Below are 20,020 nucleotides of genomic sequence, written 5' to 3'. Positions count from 1 at the left end.
ATTCTGAATCCTATTTGGCTCATGAGGAGCCAACAAGTAAAAGCTTTACTGGCAAAGCAATTAGTAATTCACACTTTGGAGCCTGCCTTGAGTCTATGTTTGTGCATAGAAAATTAAAGTAAATCATATTAAGAATATAGGAAAATAAGCCACAGTTTCTGTTTAAATTATGAGCTTCCTGTCTTTCTTAGGAGATTTCAATTTATGCTGTAGAATTTGTTCAAAGTCTAGAAATCATGATTTCTAGTTTATTAGCTTAAGTTAACATCTAAACAGTACAAGCTCTTCTATAATTACATTTGCCAATTTGCCACCAATAAATGAAGACAATCACTGGAAGTATTTTGAAAAATATAATTTATAATTTATTTATTTATTTACTTTTTTGAGACAGGGTCTCACTGTCACCCAGGCTGCAGTGCAGTGGCATGATCCTGGCTCACTGCAACCTCCATCTCCTGGGTTCAAGTGATTCTTGTGCTGCAGCCTCCAGAGTAGCTGGGATTACAGATGTGTGCCACCACGCCCAGCTACTTTTTTATTTTTTTTTTTCCTTTGCATTTTTAGTAGAGATCATGTTTTGCTTTGTTGGCCAGGCTGGCAGAATTTATTTATTTATTTATTTATTTTATTATTATTATTATTTTTTTGAGACGGAGTCTTGCTCTGTCACCCGAGCTGGAGTGCAGTGGCCGGATCTCAGCTCACTGCAAACTCTGCCTCCCGGGTTTACACTATTCTCCTGCCTCAGCCTCTGGAGTAGCTGGGACTACAGGCGCCCGCCACCTCGCCCGGCTAGTTTTTTGTATTTTTAGTAGATATGGGGTTTCACCGTGTTAGCCAGGATGGTCTCGATCTTCTGACCTCGTGATCCACCCGTCTCGGCCTCCCAAAGTGCTGGGATTATAGGCTTGAGCCACCGCGCCCGGCCAGAATTTATTTTTAAGTTCCAGCTTTTGTGCTTTGCACATGCTTTTCAATAATCATTCATTTAGCCTTCCAGTTAGTTTTGTTTGTTAGTTTGTGACGGAGTCTTGCTCTGCCACCCAGGCTGCAGTGGAATGGTGCCATCTCGGCTCACCACAACCTCCGCCTCCCAGGCTCAAGCGATTCTCCTGCCTCAGCCTCCCGAGTAGCTGGGATTACAGGTATCCACCACCACGCTGGGCTAATTTTTGTATTTTTAGTACAGACAGGGTTTCACCATATTGGCCAGGCTGGTCTTGAACTCTGACCTCAGGTAATCCACCTGCCTCAGCCTCCCAAAGTGCTGGGATTACTGGCATGAGCCACTGCACCCAACCCCAGCTATTTATTAAATATTTATGAAGCACCTGCTCTCTGCAAGATCTGATTAAATAAAATATAGTTTTTATACATGTAAACTCACTTTTACTTTTAAAAAACTTTTTGATAGTAAAATCTTCTCATCTTATTTTGGGATAAAATATGCCTATGGCCATACATAACCACATATTGAATACTTTAATTTCTAGAAACATAACCTAGGAACAATTTTAATTCTTCTTCCATATAGACCATTTTCCCCATCTCCATTTTAAAAACTATCTTAAACATTAAAATCAAATTTTAAACCTTCTGATTACTATATGCTACCATTTCAAAGAGGCTACCTTTGCAAGTGTTTTATGGCACTGTCCATAATTTACATGAATAGGCGAAGTTTTCCCTCAAAGTTGGCCTAATTTATTAAACTATTAGGTCACTTTTTACATTCAGTTCTGTGTGGATAGTCCTCTGCGAAGCATCTGGATTCAGGCAGCATGAGAAGCATGTGGCTGGGTTTTACTGCGGGTGCTGGGGTAGTCTCACTACTCACATCTCCCTCCCTCCATGGGCCTGCCCTTTGGAGCCTCTTCTACTCACCACTGACTGGGTTCCTCGAGCAGATGACGTTGTGACTGGTGTTATGGTGATAGTGCTCGTCACCTTGCTCGCACCAGGCCGTGAGGAGAGGTGGTTCCTGGGAGAGCGAAGGACAGTGCCGGTGGAAACCTCCTTTTCGGCTGTCACGTTTACTGGTCGGACAGTAATCACTGGACTGACTCCTTCACCTGAAGTCCCAGGGGACCGTTTAAACTGAGACCCTAAGTGAATGTGAATTTTATTGTCCTCTGTGGTTATGATATTGGCATTGGAGTTGTATTTCCGTACTGGAGTTGGAACAGTCTGTTTTTCTGGGGTGACTTTGAGGATTGTCCGTCCCATGGGCATTTCCTGGGATTCGGGAGAAACTGCAATCTCAGCTGGTGCTGCTGATGTAGACACCGTCATTATCTGAATAGGGGATGTGGGCCTGTCTGCAAACGCACCTCTTCCACTTTCTGGAGTCTTCTCTCTGGAAAATGTAGTAATTGTGACTGGGGACATGGCTCGTTCTGGGCCAAGAGTAGTATCTCCACTTTTTTGTTTTTGAGGCATAACGTTTGGTGATGGAATAATGGTTATTCTTGGTTTCTGATTCCCTAAGGTAGGAATGACGGTGGTACTAGAAAAAAATTCTTCAGATGTCGGGCTTGTTATCTCCAAAGTCGCAGTACTGTTCTCGTGGTCTGGTGTCACTCGAATATGCAGGGGCTGGCCCTGCTTTGGTGAAAGGACTACCTCTCCTGGGTGCCCTGGACTGGAATTTGTTCGGGGCCCTTTCTCCTGAGTGATTGAGGGGCCATTTTCCCTCTTTCTCATCCATGGAATCCAAGACTTTCTCATAGTGAGCTCATTTGCTGCTGGAGGATACCTGTCTAGAACAGAGGATCTTTCCATGGGTTTCTTCAATCCCACCTGCCGAAGATTACTCATAATATGGTTTTCCTCCTGGAAGGATTTCCGTATGAATACAGCTGGTGTTTCTTCCTCTGTTGCTTCACTGCTGACTGCATCAGTCTGGACTCCAGTTGATGTCACAGGAACATCCACCATTCTTCTTCCATTCACACTGGGCCTAAGAGCTCTGCTGTAGCGCTTGGAAAGCTCCAACTCTTTAGTCAGATTGAGGACCTCCTGCCCCATGTTTTTGTTCTTATTTTCTTCTTCCATAAATCTTTGTTGCAGTACAGAATAATCTACCTGGAGCTGAGAAAGCTGATCTTCTTTGTTCATTAATTCGTGAATCTTCTCTTTAAGAGCTTGTACTTCAGCTTTTAAGTCTCGACTTTTAGCTTCTTCCAACCGAAATCTGTGTCTCAGTTCAGCTTCCTGGCTCACAACCTCACCCTTCTCTATTGCTTTATTCTTGGCAATTTGGTGCTTGATCTCCTCTAGTTGTTGAGAGAGGAAGTTCGCCTTATCCTGCTCAGTTCTAAATTTCTGTTCCAGCTGATCATACTCATCTTCTGTCTTCATCAAATCCCCTTCGACCACTTCCAATTGTTGGAGACGTTTCTTCAGTCTCTCAATTTCAAGTGTTAGTTCCTTAATCTTATTATCATCCGGGCAGGTGAGCTCAGACCCTTTTCGTGACCTTCCCCTTGTTATTTCTCTTTCCACTTCCTCTATACCATCAAGTCTCTTCTTTAGTAAGTCAACACTGCAGCTTAATTCAGAGGATTTTTCTTCTTCACTTTTCAATTTGCCTATCAACTCATCTCTTTCTCTTGTCAAGGTGTATACTTTTTCCTCCATTTCAGATTTTAGTTTTAAAAGCTTCTTACTTTCTTCAATTAGTTTTTCAGTTACATCCATAACTTTTCCTTGTTCCACCTTAAAATTTTTATTGAGTCCATCCACTTTTCTCTCTTCTTGCTTTATTTTTTCCATCATATTTTTCCTTTCATCAACCAGCATCACGGTAAATGACTTCAACTTCGTAAGATCATCTTTTAGGCTTAATTCAGCCTTTTCCAATCTACTTTCAGAACATTCCAATTCTTTAACTCGACTCTTGACCACCTCCAATTCATTTAGCAGGTCTTTGGTTAAGTTCTTTTCTTTCTCCAGATTTAAATGTAGCTGAGTGCACTCAGATTTACTCTTGCTGAATGCCTCTTCCAATTTCTCCAGTTCAGACATTCTCTTCTGTAGCTTCTCAACTTCAAGTTTGAGCTCCTTACTATGGTGTTCTTCCTCTTGCAACTTCTTCCTCAGTTCCCTACACTGGGATTCAGTTTTAGTGATCTCCTCATCTTTACCTTCCATTTCAAGTACACGCTTTCGAAGATTTTCCACTTCTGCCATGAGGCTAGAATTTCCACATTCTCCTTTGGCAATTTTATCTCTTAATTCCTGAAGTTCTTCCTCTGCCTTCTGCAGATTTTTGTTGGTCTCTTCTAGCTCCTCGATTCTTTGGGTTAAGCCAACCAGCTTGAGTCTAAGTTGCCTATTGTGAGACTCTTGATTAGCCAGTTTAGCATTCATCTCTTCATGCTCTTGAGAAAACCTCGAAGCCTTGTGTTCAAAGTCTACTTCTAACTTGAGCAATTTCTGTCTGTCTTCTTTGGATTTGGAAGTAATGGCTTTGAGCTTTTCTTCTTCTTCCCTCAGCTTCTGAGTAAGATCCTGTACTTTCTGGCTTTGCAGGCCAAGTTGTTCAATGTGCATTTGTCTTTCATCCACCAGCATGAGTGCAAAGGACTTGAGTTTGACAAGTTCATCTCTTAGTTTATTGAGCCGTTTAGTATTTTCCTTTTCTTTGCGGGCTTGATAAGCCTTTTCTTGTTCAAGGAGCTTTTTTAACCTAGAAAATAAAATATGCCTATATGTTAAAAGAGTAATCAGCAAACAGATTTAAGCATTGATATTAAATAAAAAACAAAATGCTACTACAATAAATCCCTTATCAATTGTTATAATATCAAGGTTTAAAAAATAGCCATTAATGAAACTAATGTGAAGTCAAAATATTAGTTACCCTTAGGAGTAGTGGCTAGAAGGGGGCATGAGGAGGGCTTTGAGTGTAACTAGTTTCTCTTTTGTAATTTGCATGTTTGCTATACAGGATTGTTTAGCTTATCTTATGAAATTTCAGTAAGCTGAACACTTCTGAGTATCCTTCCGCATGTGTACTATACTTTAATATAGTGGCCATTAAGTAAAACTTAGGTTGTGCAATAATAATATGTCTTCTGTATCCTTGGTGTTAGTATTTACTTTATTCTCAGAGTAACTCTATGAGATATGTATTGCTACTATCAGCACCATGAAAAAACATGAGATACAGGGGAATTATGTAACCTGTCACAGATCCCAGAGTCAGTAAGTGGTAGGGCTGGATTTCAAATGGCCAGGAAGCCTCCAAAATTCTTGCTCTCCACCTCTGCATCATACGATTTCAGGAGATAAATTTACTTTAAATGATAGTAAAGGTTCAGAAAAGAAGCAGCTTTGGGTTTTCTTATTTTAAACCCTTGACATAAACTATGTAACTGTCTCCTGGAAGGGACAAAGTAGGACTGGCTTTCTGATACAAAAGCTGATCTACAAAAATTGATTTTAGTTCACACCAGAACTGGCACAGGAGTTTTTTATTTAAACATTTTTTTAAATTCAAGAACTAGGTAGGAAGGAAATCTGTATTACTATCAGTACGAAAATGTGGCAGCCGCAGGAATTATTATGTTTCACATGTGTGAAATACATGTTCTCTACAGTGTTCATGCATATCTGTAAAAAGTAGGAATATAAACATGCTGAAGTAACTATTTACCATTCTTGGGTTGGTCAGTTAACTTGTACTAATTATATTAGATTTTTATTTACCCATAAAAACAATTAAAATTATAATCATATTTGCCATGTTATTGTAAGAATGCATTTTAGTAATTAATAGGTTTATAAAGGAAGTAAGTTATAAACAACTAATGACATGTACTTATTTAAGTATAACAGATTTTATTTTTTCAGCATATTTTGCTCCTTTACTATTCTGACTGATTAATTTCATATTTATGACTAGATTAGCTGTTAGCAAAATAAATAGAATTTAATAGTCTTACATTGCATTGTGCAATAAATATTTGTGTGGGTTTTTTTTACTTGTCACTGACTGAAAACTGGTATATAAGAAATATTTAAACATACATTAGTAAAGCACAACAAAAGCTATGAATAAGTAAATACAGTGTGAGATAAGTATTACAGAAATGGCTCTGATCATGTCATTAAGATTTTTCCATAGAATTTACTTTTATAAAGCATGATTGTGTCTTAGCATCTCTAAACTAATGCATAGCCTCCAAAAATCATTATGACTTTATCCCTAAAATAGGAGGAAAATATGATCTTCAAGTCCTACTGATTTGCACAAGTGATACTGTAACAGCATCACTAAATGTGGTCCTTACATGTAGGAAAGAGCATTTTTATTGACCATGTTCTCTCTTTTACTAAAAATTGAAACAACTGAAATAATGTCATAGAACCATAGATTAGGGAAAACTTTTCAGAATATTTTCAACACAAAATGCCATTTTCAAATTCCTTGCCCTTAACCGGACTGTTAGAGATTAATTTATTGAAAACATCACTGCTTCCAATTCTAAGCTTAACATGTGAAAACTTCTAAAAATATATTTTTAGGAATACTATGCCTCTATACTGTTAGAGGCAGTGGGTTGGAATGACTACAACATAGGTTTTGGAGTCAGACATAACCAAATCTGAATTCTGACTCTCACTTCCTAACTGTGTAATCTCTGACCAATAACTGAAACTCTCTGATTCTAAATTTTTTCACCAATGGAGGAAAGAGGGAGGGATATTAACCCATTTATGCCAGAGGGTGCAAATTTTTTTGTGTGAAAAATCAGACCTCGGCGATGACCTTGAGCAGCAGGATATAAAAAACTCCCACAAGCTTAGCGTTCCAATAATGGAACACTAATACCAACCGTATAGAATTGTTCTGAAGATTAATTGAAATAGTAGAAGTAAAGTGACAGATACATAGACTCAATACATGAATGTAATAAAGCATAAAAAGATAAGAATTATAGTATATGCTATTGGTTTCATCTGGAAAGACTGTCAGTGCTTTCTGTGTTTAATCAATAAACATTTTTGTCATTATCCTGTCTTTGATAGTAAAACTTGGGGCACTAATGTTTCAGCCAGAGAAAAGCAGAAGGCATTCTGATCAGTGGGAAATTCCATGAGCTAGAGTGTGATCTCGGCAGGAATTTGGCTGCCAGGAAACCACATTTTTCACGTTCTCCTAGCTGTGATTATTTCTGTTTTTCTAACCCCATTAGCTTACTCTCCCTCCTATTCTCTTTCACCACATCTTAAACCATGCCCATCTTATATAGTTAAAGTGGCTCTAACAGCAATACCAGGCTCATTCTGGTATTACATTTTGTGTGCTCCTAAAACCCAGTTTCCCAGTTGGTACAGCTGAGGGTCAGATCCAGGATCAAGGTAAAGTTGCTCAGCTCATTTTGGAAGGCCTGCCAACAGCCTTCTGTGCAAATAGACCTGCAATCAAACTTCTTACAGGCAAGACGTTGGGGATGGGAATGATGGGACTCAATATCTGACCTCCTTGATAAGTTCATCTCCAGTCAGTCTCTCCTGTTATCTAACATTCCTTGCAAATGCTGTGTCCTCTGCTTAGTATTTCCTCCCTGCTCCTTTTTTTCATTCTGTCACACTTACCTGAATGTTCCTGGCTAGTTTTTCATCCTCCAACTTTCACTTCAATGTCACTTCTTCAAACCCAATTAAGTCAGAATTTCTTATAGACTCCTGTAATATCAGTATCCTACAGTCTTTTTCTTTCTTAGAGGCAAGGTCTTGTTCTGTCACCCAAGTTGAAGTGCTGTGGCATGATTATAGTTCACTGCAGCCTCAACCTTTTGTGCTCGAACTATCCTTCGACCTCAGCCTCCCAAATGGCTGGTGGCTGGGACTACAGGCACATAGCACTGTGCCTGGCTAAAATTTTTATTTTTTGTAGAGACAGAGTTGCCCCTATGTCACCTAGGCTGGTCTTGAACTGCTGGGGTCAAGTGATCCTCCTGCCTCAGTCTCCCAGAATGCTGGGATTACAGGTGGGAGCCATCATGCCTGGCCCAGTTTTCTTTTATGACACTTAATCAACTTACATATTTTTTCTTGTATTTCCTTAGGAGCATTCAGAATGTCAACAAAACACCTGCAACTTTTTTCTTTGCAATTACAGAGCGGTATTCCGTTAACAGAACAATTATTTCATATAAGCTGCGTCACAGACAACTGAAGAAGAAAAAACTACCATCCCCATATATAATTAATTTGTGCTGTGCACCAACAAGAATCTGCTTTAAATCCATGCCAATTTACAACCTCCATACTGTCCCAGGCAAGGTTAGTGGCTATTGAAAATACTACCAAGACAGGACTATCTAAAGACACACTCTGTAGTGTGTTAACTATACAAAAAAAAAAAGACACTGTACAGTTTAAAAACAAATCTTACATGCTTTACATTTCAATTTTTTTCTTTAAAAGGAGTGAGTTAACAGGTGTTGGAGAGGATGTGGAGAAATAGGAACACTTTTACACTGTTGGTGGGATTGTAAACTAGTTCAACCATTATGGAAAACAGTATGGCAATTCCTCAAGGATCTAGAACTAGATGTACCATATGACCCAGCGATCTCACTACTGGGTATATACCCAAAGGATTATAAATCATGCTGCTATAAAGACACATGCACACGTATGTTTATTGCGGCACTATTCACAATAGCAAAGACTTGGAATCAACCCAAATGTCCATCTGTGACAGACTGGATTAAGAAAATATGGCACATATACACCATGGAATATTATGCAGCCATAAAAAGGATGAGTTTGTGTCCTTTGTAGGGACATGGGTGCAGCTGGAAACCATCATTCTTAGCAAACTATCACAAGAACAGAAAACCAAACACCGCATGTTCTCACTCATAGGTGGGAACTGAACAATGAGATCACTTGGACTAGGGAAGGGGAACATCACACACCGGGGCCTATCATGGGGAGGGGGGAGGGGGAAGGGATTGCACTGGGAGTTATACCTGATATAAATGATGAATTGATGGGTGCTGACGAGTTGATGGGTGCAGCACACCAACATGGCACAAGTATACATATGTAACAAACCTGCATGCTATGCACATGTACCCTAGAACTTAAAGTATAAAAAAAAAAAAAGGAGTGAGTTGTGTACAGGGGGATTAAATGCTTTATAGACAAGAAAAAAAAAGTGCTAGAGCCAACTTATTCATCATCATCTTCTTCTTCCTCATCATCTTCTTCACCTTCTTTCTCCTCTTCATCCTCTTCATCTTCCTCCTCTTCCTTCTTTTTCTTGCTGTCTTCAGCCTTGACAACTCCTTTTTTGCTGCATCAGGCTTTCCTTTAGCTCAATATGCAGCAATATCCTTTTTGTATTTTTCCTTCAGCTTCGCAGCCTTCTTTTCTTTTTTTTTTTGTCAGAAAATATATTTATTATTGATAGTGAGTGAAGTAAAGATGTAAGTATTCAGTATAGAGGTTATATCAGCCAAGGTTGCCTTCATATTGATAAAAATACAGTATCTCACTTGTAATCATAAACATTATTCCAGTAGAAGAGGTACATTTTCTCTCCTTTTTGTCTTCTTGCCTGTGTAATCACCATAAGAAGTTAAAATGAAACAGCTCTTACATAATCAGGAGAAAAGAAAGAGAGAGAAAGCCAGCATGCCATAGCCTAGACAATTCCACCCAGCACTGCTGTTTCACCCAGATCTGTGTTTTCTGGCTCTCTCCTCACCCGACTCCAGTTAATTTAGCCCCCCACCCCACCCTACTTTGTTAGGGTGGAGGTTCACCAAATGATGGGGCTTGCTCTGAAGAGAAACATTTTATGGTCAGAGGAAGGTGAATAGAAAGTACCAAATGGTGGAGAGGGCTGCCCTTCTCTTTTAATCATCATAAGAGGGTTTACTAATACTGAAGTGTGTCCTTTAGTAACTGATCCCTGATCAAGGCTTTGGCCCTTCAAATTGCTGCTGTTCAAAATGTGAAATGACTCTGCTGAATCCATTCTTGGTGTCTCTATTTAGTGGTCTTCTCATTAGTGGTCTTCTCTTCAAATGGGTTATTTTCTTACTAGGAAAAAAAAAATGTTCCATCTCTGGAATTAACATTGATGGTGTTTTGCTCGTTCTGAAAGTTTTTATCCTCCCTTCTCAAGCATGCTCTGTTTGGCATGATTGACACAGTGCATATACTGGGTGGCCAGAGAGGAGCATTTGAGGGTCTGGTGGGTGTTCTCACAGTAACGCTGAAGAATTTTGGCCTGCAGATCAGCACAGACTGGATGAGACTCATACCGCTTGAACTTTGCTTCTACCTCTTCAGCAGCTTTCTGATATTGTTCAGTGGTGACTTTGTAGAACTCTGAGTTCCTCTCCTCCAGTCTAGCCAGCTGTTCTTTGTAGAATGCGTCCTGCTTCTTTAGCACTCGGTCTTTCTCTTCCAGCTGCCTAGCCAGGTGCTTTGCCTTAGCGCCTTCCTCCTCGTTTGATATCCTCTCCCGAAGGATGGCTCTGGTTAACTGCTCATTGGCAGCAGATCTCTCTCGGTCCAGCCCTTTGGCTTGCTTTAGTCGTTTCTGATCTTCGGATTCTTTCTTGGCTTGCTCCAATGCCCGCTACTCAGCTACTCTTCTTTTCAATTCTTCATCAGAAACTGAGGCACCACAAGCACCAGAATACCGCTGAGACTTCGAACCAGATGGAGAGGATTCCTTCATTCGATCAATCACATTTTCTGAAAGCCGGATGCCCTTCCCCACGGTGATGTTCTCATTCTCGTCCCCCTCGAAGGTGACCCAGCGGGTGCTGGTGGTCCCAGCCATGGCTCCGGTTCCTGCCCCAGCGGAGACCTAGCGCGGAACCAGGAGCATTTCGGGGTCCCCGCGCCCACACGTGGGTGGAAGGGCCTGGATTCTTTTCCCGCACAGCGGGAGCAAGGCCACGACCCCAGAACAGCAGACTTCTTTTCATAAGGCTGCTTGTCATCTGCAGCAGTGTTATTCCACATCTCTCCCAGTTTCTTCCAACATCACCAATGGGCAGGCCAGGATGTTCTCCTTTGATTTTCGGGCGATACTCAAAGCAGAACAGGAAAAAGGCCGAAGGAGAGCTCTTGGGTGCATTGGAGTCCTTGAACTTCTTTTTTGTCTCCCCTTTAGGAGGGATATAGGTTTTCATTTCTCTTTCATAACGGGCCTTGTCCGCCTTTGCCATATCTTCAAATTTTCCTTTATCTTTAGCAGGCATGGTCTTCTACCTCTCTGGGCACTTCTTAGAAAACTCTGAGGCCGGGCGCGGTGGCTCACGCCTGTAATCCCAGCACTTTGAGAGGCCAAGGCGGGCGGATCACAAGGACAGGAGATGGAGACCATCCTGGCTAATATGGTGAAACCTCGTCTCTACTAAAAATACAAAAAATTAGCCGGGCGTGGTGGCGGGTGCCTGTAGTCCCAGCTACTTGGGAGGCTAGGGCAGGAGAATGGCGTGAAACCGGGTGGCAGAGCTTGCAGTGAGCCGAGATCACGCCACTGCACTCCAGCTTGGGCAATAGAGCCAGGCTCCATCTCCAAAAAAAAAAAAAAAAATTGAGAAGTTGACTGAAGCATCTGGGTGTTTCTTCTTATGCTCCTCCAGACAAGTTTGCACAAAAAATGCATATCATGACATTTTGCCTCTCAGCTTCTTAGGATCTCCTTTGCCCATGTTTAGTTATTTTTCCTCAGCAAGGCAGAGTCGCCCAGTGCTCATCTGGCTCTCACTTGCCCAGGTGCTGTCTCTATGGAGCTCAATTACTGCAATGTCTGTCCCAACTTACAATTTTTTTAATGTCTGCCTACCTCTGTTAATGCAAATTCCATGAGGGTGGCTGTTATGTTTGTCTTGTTTGCCCCCTAGTGTAATGCCTGACACATAGGATGTGCTCAAGAAATATTGACTGTATGTGTAAACAAGAGAAAGAATGAAGATATAAACTTGAATTAGAAATATAAATCTGTAGGCTTGGAGCGGTGGTTCAAGCCTGTAATCCCAGCACTTTGGGAGGCTGAGACGAGCAGATTGCTTGAGTCCAGGAGTTAAGAGATCAGCCTGGGCAACATGGCAAAACCTCATCTCTACAAAAAAAAAAAAAAAAAAAATTAGCTGGGTGTGAGTGGCGTGTGCCTGTAATTCCAGCTACTCAGGAGGTTGAGATAGGAGGATCACTTGAGCCAGGGAGGCAGAGGTTGCAGTGAGCTGAGATCATGTCACTGCACTCCATCTGGGGCAAAAGAACAAGACCCTATCCCAGAAAAAAAAAAGAAAATAAAGAAAAGAAATATATATCTGGAAATTACCTATATAGAGATGTATTAACAAGTTCTTCACAATGCTGAGTGAGTATACATTTTGGTTAAACAGATATCACAGTTGTTATTAGGCCGGCAATTTTATATTAATAATGGCTATTAGATGAGTGTCTCTGTCTAATGAGCAATGGCCTCCCTTGAAGAATCTGTCCATTTTCACTGTCAGCCTATTAGAAAAGAAATGTGTCTCTCAACTGATAAACCTCAAATGAGGGAGGGAGCTTTCTCTATATGGACTGAGCAAGATATCCCTTACGATCTGTCTACCTGTATGTAGCAGTGGAGGCTGAACAACCTCTATGTAACCTATAAAACAGCTATGGGACTATTAGAACAGGCTGAATTAAGGCTTTTTTTCTCTCGTAGGTTTTTGTGTCACTGGTTTGTCTTAGTTCTTCTTCCTCCTCCTCCTTCTCCTCCTCTTCCTCTTCTACTTCCTCCTTCTTCTTCTCCTTCTTCTTCTTCTTCAAGGTGGGATCTTACTATGTTGTTCAGGCTGGTCTCAAACTCCTGACCTCAAGCAATCCTCCCATCTTGGCCTCTAAAAGTGTTGGGATTACAAATGTGAGTCATTGTGCCCAGTCTGTTATAGTTCTTTTTTTTTTTTTTTAAAGGAAAGGGACTTTCATACACAGTTGGATCAAAAATCTAATGTTGGAGCAGTACACCCTTGGGTCTATTGGGAAAAACAGTGGTAATTACGGTGAGGGAACTCCTAGGAGGAAAGAAAATCAGAGGAAAACATGGGGCCATTTTGTCAGCCATCCCACCCTACACAGAAATTTTCACAGTGCTAAAAAGCTTGGTAATTGTTAGATTTTTATTTCCATAATGGAGGTGATATTTCCTTAGACACAGAAATGAATATGATCTCCAAAGTAGAACATATCTAAAGAGAGAAAAAAGACAGGATGGAGAAAAAACTTTGGGAAATGTCCAAAAATGAGAGATAAAAAGAATAAGGACGACCTATGGAAGGCCTGTGCAGAGAGGGAAGAGAAGAAGGAGATACAGAGGAAGAGGGAGCCATGGAGCAACACAGGAGGACCCAAGGAAGAGGGTTTTGGGAAGGCAGGAACAGGCTTGTGTTTCACTTTATCCACCTCCCCAGTCAATTCAGCATTCTACTTGCAGATGTTTTTTTCTCTTCCCTCCTATTTGGAAATCCTCGTTTTACATTAAACAAGCATTCAGCATTCAGAAATATAGCATGTATCTATTCACAAAACATAATGCCTATGGCATATTACATCTCTTTTTTTTCAACAATTTCCTAATAGTTATAATTTCATTTTGCACTTCAAACAACTAAGTTGCTCTACATTACTGGACACCATTTCCATGTAATTATGCTATTTAAGAAGCAGAATAAGAGATTTAAGTGTTGCTTGTGCCAACTAGTCTTACCACCTCCTCTCCATTCTCTTCTCTGCTCACCTTCCCATTCTTCAACTATGCCTTGATTCTAAACATATTAGCATGAAAAGGAAACAAACCAAAAGACTAAGACTAAAACAATAAATTAGTACCCTGATTCCCATCAGCAGTCACAGGTACCCTAAGTATCCTAAGTATCCTAAAATCAAACTTGTTCTTGGCAAATTTTAAATTTTCTGCAAGCATTTAGTCCTCTTTAGAGAACAAAGAAAGACAACTAAATGAATTAATAGAGATTTTAAATTTTTATTGCCTTTCTTAATAACTATTCTTAAACATATTCTTAATTTCTTATTTCATAACGAATAAAATTATACTTTTTTTTGAGACAGAGTCTCACTCTGTCACTTAGGCTGAAGTGCAGTGGTGCCATCTTGGCTCACTGTAACCTCAGCCTCCCAAGTTAAAGTGATTCTCTCACCTCAGCCTCCTGAGTAGCTGGGACTACAGGCATATGCTACCACGCCTGGCTAATTTTTGTATTTTCAGTAGAGACGGGGTTTTACCATCTCGGCCAGGATGGTCTAAAACTCCTGACCTCAGATGATCCACCCACCTCGGCCTCCAAAAGTGCTGGGATTACAGACATAAGCCACTATGGCCAGCCAAAATTACACTTTTTAACTTGCAAATTGATCACTTATCAGCATGTTCAGAAATTTAATTATTTTCAACTAGAAGACTTTAAAAGTGTGGGCCCAGATTTTTTTTTCTTTTTTGCCATTTAGAAAAGTGTTTATTAATGTGATTGTGTGTGTGTGTGTGTGTGTGTGTGTGTGTGTGTGTGTGTGTGTTTTGAGACGGAGTCTCGCTCTGTTGCCCAGGCTGGAGTGCAGTGGCCGGATCTCAGCTCACTGCAAGCTCCGCCTCCCAGGGTTTACACCATTCTCCTGCCTCAGCCTCCCGAGCAGCTGCACTACAGGCGTCCGCCACTACGCCTGGCTAATTTTTTTGTATTTTTAGTAGAGATGGGGTTTCACCATGTTAGCCAGGATGGTCTCGATCTCCTGACCTCGTGATCCCTGTCTCGGCCTCCCAATTTGTGATTGTTTTTTACATTTAATTAAATAATGGCAATTGGAATAAAAACCCAGGTAAATGAATGGCATAGTAGTTCCATTCTGAGCTTCAAATGTGAATTTAGAATTTAATAGCTCAACTTTATATTCCCAAATGCTCTATGATTGTTGATGGTACATACATTTGTTAAGATTCATCAAATTGTATAATTAAAATTGGTGAATTTTACTGTATATAAATTATGTTTCAAAAACCAGAAAAAAAATTTAAAAGGGTTCCGAGGCATCAGATAAAGGGAGAAAGATTGTACACAAATATTACTAGCAAGTGACTTAAAATATGATAGAAAACATAAAATTGGTTATTAATCATAAGGCAGAAAGAGGTGGAAGCACAGGTGGGGAAGATAAAGAGAAGGGAGCTGACATTTCATGTGGTGTTAGAAGGGCTGACAAGAAAACTTTTTCCGGGGAAGTAATGTTTCAGACATTACTTCAGACAATCTCTAGTCCTAATATTATTTCAAGAGGCTCTTAAAAGCCCACCCTGCCAGAGCAATCAGTCAAGAAAAAGAAATAAGGGGCATGCAAACCGGTAAAGAGGAAGTGACATGGTTTGGCTCTGTGTGCCCACCCAAATCTCATCTCAAATGAGAATCCCCATGTATCAAGAGAGGGACCTGTTGATAGGTGATTGGATAGGGGTGGTTCCCACTATGCTGTTCTCAAAATAGTGAGGGAGTTTTCATGAGATCTGATGGCTTTAAAAGTGGCAGTTTCCTCTGCACTCTCTTTCCTGCTGCCTTGTGAAGAAGGTACTTAACTTCTCCTTTGCCTTTTGCCGTGATTATAAGTTTTCTGAGGCCTCCCCAAACCTGCAGAACTGTGAGTAAATTAAACCTCTTTTATTTATAAATCACTCAGTCTTAGGTAGTGTCTTCGTAGCAGTGTGAAAATGGACTAATACAGGAAGTCAAACTGTCAATGTTTGCCAATGATATGATCCTATACCTAGAAAATCGTAAAGACTCATCCAAAAAGCTTCTAGATCTGATTAATGAATTCAGTAAAGTCTCAGGATATAAAATCACTATACACAAATCAGTAGCACTGCTATACACCAACAATGACCAAACTGAGAATCAAATCAGAACTCAATCCCTTTTATAACAACTGCAAAAATAATAATAATAACAAAGCACTTAGAAATATACCTAACAACAACAACAAAAAGAAATATACCTAACCAAGGAGGTAAAAGATCTCTACAAGGAAAACTACAAAACACTGCTGAAAGAAATCACAGATGGTACAAACAAATGGAAGCACACCCCATGCTCAGGGATGGGTAGAATCAATATTGTGAAAATGACCATACTGCCAAGGGCAACCTACAGATTCAATGCAATTCCCATCAAAATACCATCATCATTCTTCACAGAACTAGAAAAAACAATCGTAAAATTTATATGGAACCAAAAAGAGCCCACATAGCCAAAGCAAGACTAAGCAAAAAGAACAAATCTGGAGGCATCAATTACCTGATTTCAAACTATGCTAGAAGACCATATTCACCAAAACAGCATGGTACTGGTATAAAAATAAGCACATAGACGAATGGAACAGAATAGAGAACCTGGAAATAAAGCCAAGTACTTACAGTCAACTGATCTTCGACAAGACGAACAAAAACACAAAGTGGGGAAAGGATACCCTATTCAACAAACAGTGCTGGGATAACTGGCAAGCCACATATCGAAGAATGAAACTGGATCCTCATCTCACCTTATACAAAAGTCAACTCAAGATGGATCAACGACTTAAATGTAAGACCTGAAACCATAAAACCTCTAGAAGAAATATCGGAAAAACTCTTCTAGACATTGGCTTAGGCAAAGAGTTTATAATCAAGAACCCAACAGCAAATGCAATAAAAACAAAGATAAATAGATGGAACCTAACTAAACTAAAAAGATTCTGTACAGCAAAAGAAATAATCAGACTGGGCACAGTGGCACACACCTGTAATCCCAATACTTTGGGAGGCTGAGGCCAAGGCCAAGGCAGATGGATCATCTGAGGTCAGGAGTTCGAGACCAGCCTGGGCAACATGGTAAAGCCCTATCTCTACTAAAAATATAAAAATTATCTGGGTTTGGTGGCGCACACCTGTAGCCCCAGCTACTTTGGAAGCTGAGACAGGAGAATTGCTTGAACCCGGGAGGCAGAGGCTGCAGTGAACTGAGATTGCGCCACTGCACTCTCAAAAAACAAAACAAAACAAACAGCAGAGTAAACAGACAGCCCACAGAGTGGGAGAAAATATTTGCAAACTATGCATCTGACAAAGGACTAATATCCAGAATTTAAAAAGAACTTAAATCAGCAAATAAATAAATAAATAAATAAATAAATAATCCCATCAAAAAATGGGCAAAGGACATGAATAGACAATTCTCAAAAGAAGATATACAAACAGCCAACAAACATTTGGAAAAAATGCTCAACATAATTATCAGGAAAATGCAAAATCAAAACCACAATGAGATACCATCTTGCTCCTGCAAGAATAACCATAATTAAAAAATAAAAAAAATAGATGTTGGCATGGATGTGGTGAAAAGGGATCACATCATGTGTAAACACTTTTTTACACTGCTGGTGGGAATGTAAACTAGTTACAACCACTATGGAAAACATTATGAAGATTCCTTAAAGAACTAAAAGTAGAACCACCATTTGATCCAGCAATTCCACTATTGGGTATCTACCCAGAGTAAAAGAAGTCACTATATGAAAAAGACACTTGCACATGCATATTTTAGCAGTGTAACTCGCAACTGCAAAAATATGAAACCAGCCTAAATGCCCATCAACCAATGACTGGATAAAGAAAAGGTGAGATACAGATAGATAGATAGATAGATAGATAGATAGATAGATAGATAGATAGATAGATAGATAGACCCACACACCATGAAATACTACTCAGCCATAAAAAGGAACAAAATAATGGCATTCACAGCAACCTGGATGGAGTTGGAGACCATTATTCTAAGTGAAGTAACTCAGGAATAGAAAAGCAAATATCATATGTTCTCACTTATAAGTGAGATCTAAGCCATGAGGATGCAAAGGCATAAGAATGATATAATGGACTTTGGGAACTCGGGGAGGTAGGGTAGGAGGGTAAAAGATAAAAGACTACACACTGGGTTCAGCGTACACTGCTCGGGTGATCGGTGCACCAGAATCTCAGAAATCACCACTAAAGAGCTATCCCTGAAGAAATTATCCCTGAACCAGAAAGCATCTGTTCCCCAAAAACTATTGAAATAAAATAAAGTTTAAATAAAGCCCATCCCAACTCCAATATTTGCTAATACCTAATTTTGAAAACATGAAATAAAAGGAAAAGTCTCTTAGGTAGTGTGAGAGCTTTATTATTGAATCTTCATTCCCTTTGAGCAAGGCAATACTGTACCATTTTATAAATAAAGTAAATTATTGTTTAACTTAATCAAGAGAACATGACTAAGAAGAGGCAGGTTGGGATTTTGAATCAGATCTGTTTGCACAAACACTGTGCTTTAATAACAATGCTATTGCTCAAATGGATATTGCCTGGACAGCTCAGGTTTGCAACTCTGTTTAGGTTAACTTCATCTTGCTTGATTCAGTTTATCTTAGAATTGTCAAGATGCCCCTTGGACTCTATTTTGTCACCCAGAATATCAGCTTATACCTAGCGTTGTGTCAATGGCGAGATGACCCCAATTATTAATTAAATAGGCAGGTCAATGCACAGAACCTTTCAAAGCACTCTCCAGATCTCCCTCCTGCTGACATCAATCCATTCAGTGGCGTGGACATTGTCATTCAATTAGCTCTGAGCCCACTGAGCTGTTCATTCTTTATCTCTTCTGAGCTCCCAATCTTCCCCATGAATCTGTTCCAACCACATCTTCCTCAAATCAATCACCTACAACCACTTCTTCCAGATGCTTAGGACTGAAATTTAGACTCGTCTTGAGTCACATCCCTATATTCAATTCTTCAGCAAATCTTGTCAATTCTACTTTCAAAATATATCCTAAATCCAATTACTTCTCACTTCCTCCATTGCTATCCCCCTGGCGCAAGCCACCATCATCTCTTATCTGGATTATTGCAAGAGCCACCTAATCTGACTCCCAGCTTCCACTCTTGTCCACCCACAGTCTATTCTCTTCCCAGAAGCTGGAATGATCCTAAAAGAGGGTAAATCAGAACATGTCACTCTGCTTGTAAAAGGAAGGAGAAACAGGAAAGTGAACACAGGAAACAGGTAGGGCAGGATCAGTAAGGGTTTTTTGTGTGTGAATATATATACAGATGTAGATACACATATATGTGTATATATATAAAATATATGTAATAATATATAATAAAATATATTACATAATAAAATAAAATAAAAAGGTCAATGCACAGAGCCTTTCAAAACACTCTCCAGACCTCCCTCATATATATATATATGAAATAAGAAACTAGTTTGTTTTTCCTATATAAATATTAAGAGAGATATATTAACATGTCTCTTCTTAATATTAAATTCTTTGTTTTTCCTTATTATTTATAAATTAATAAATGAAAATATGCCACTATTGGCATAAATAAAGAGGTAACTCTGGAATACCACCATTTTGAAATAATGGATGTAGGTAATGCTCATCAGTGTTTCTCAAAAAGAGACAGCCAGACATTGTATACAAACCTCCACCCATGAAAGATTCTTTTAACAAAAAAAACCTGAACTTGAATCAAATCAAGCTCCTATAACCACTAATTACTAGTTTAAAGGAAAGATAGGAGCAAGAAACTGCTAAATGACCTCATGATGATGCAATCCAAAAATGTGGGCAACTATATAGGATAAACAAACCAGTTTCTTCAATTAATAAATTGCAAGATAAAATGGGAGCAGAAAGAGAAACCTATGGATTTTTAAAAAATTTAGAAGACATATCAACCAACTGTAATCTTTTGGATTCTTATTCAAACTACTTTTTTTTTTTTTTTTTTTGGAGACGGAGTCTCACTCTGTCGCCCAGGCTGGAGTGCAGTGGCCGGATCTCAGCTCACTGCAAGCTCCGCCTCCCGGGTTTACGCCATTCTCCTGCCTCAGCTTCCCGAGTAGGTGAGACCACAGACGCCGGCAACCTCGCCCGGCTAATTT

The 20,020-nt window shown here is 39.7% G+C and overlaps 1 protein-coding gene and 1 pseudogene across 5 annotated transcripts in view; both read right to left on the bottom strand.

The window, feature by feature from the left end:
- FILIP1 (filamin A interacting protein 1) overlaps positions 1–20,020 on the bottom strand; it is a 200,223-nt gene that overhangs the window by 16,532 nt on the left and 163,671 nt on the right. For all 4 annotated transcript variants that reach the window (XM_011942940.1, XM_011942938.1, XM_011942937.1 and 1 more), the window contains one exon: positions 1,888–4,693. In XM_011942940.1, coding sequence (XP_011798330.1) covers positions 1,888–4,693 — 2,806 coding nt within the window. The remainder of the gene's footprint in view (positions 1–1,887; positions 4,694–20,020) is intronic.
- Positions 9,690–10,862, bottom strand: LOC105512474 (annotated as a pseudogene). Its single transcript, XR_001001858.1, has one exon. The product of XR_001001858.1 is annotated as an MICOS complex subunit MIC19 pseudogene (transcript).

This window comes from Colobus angolensis, unplaced genomic scaffold (genome assembly GCF_000951035.1).
Source record: "Colobus angolensis palliatus isolate OR3802 unplaced genomic scaffold, Cang.pa_1.0 Scaffold213, whole genome shotgun sequence".
In the NCBI taxonomy this organism is placed as follows: domain Eukaryota; kingdom Metazoa; phylum Chordata; class Mammalia; order Primates; family Cercopithecidae; genus Colobus; species Colobus angolensis.
The sequence above is the reverse complement of the archived record's forward strand: the minus strand, read 5'-3'. Positions and strand labels throughout refer to the sequence as shown.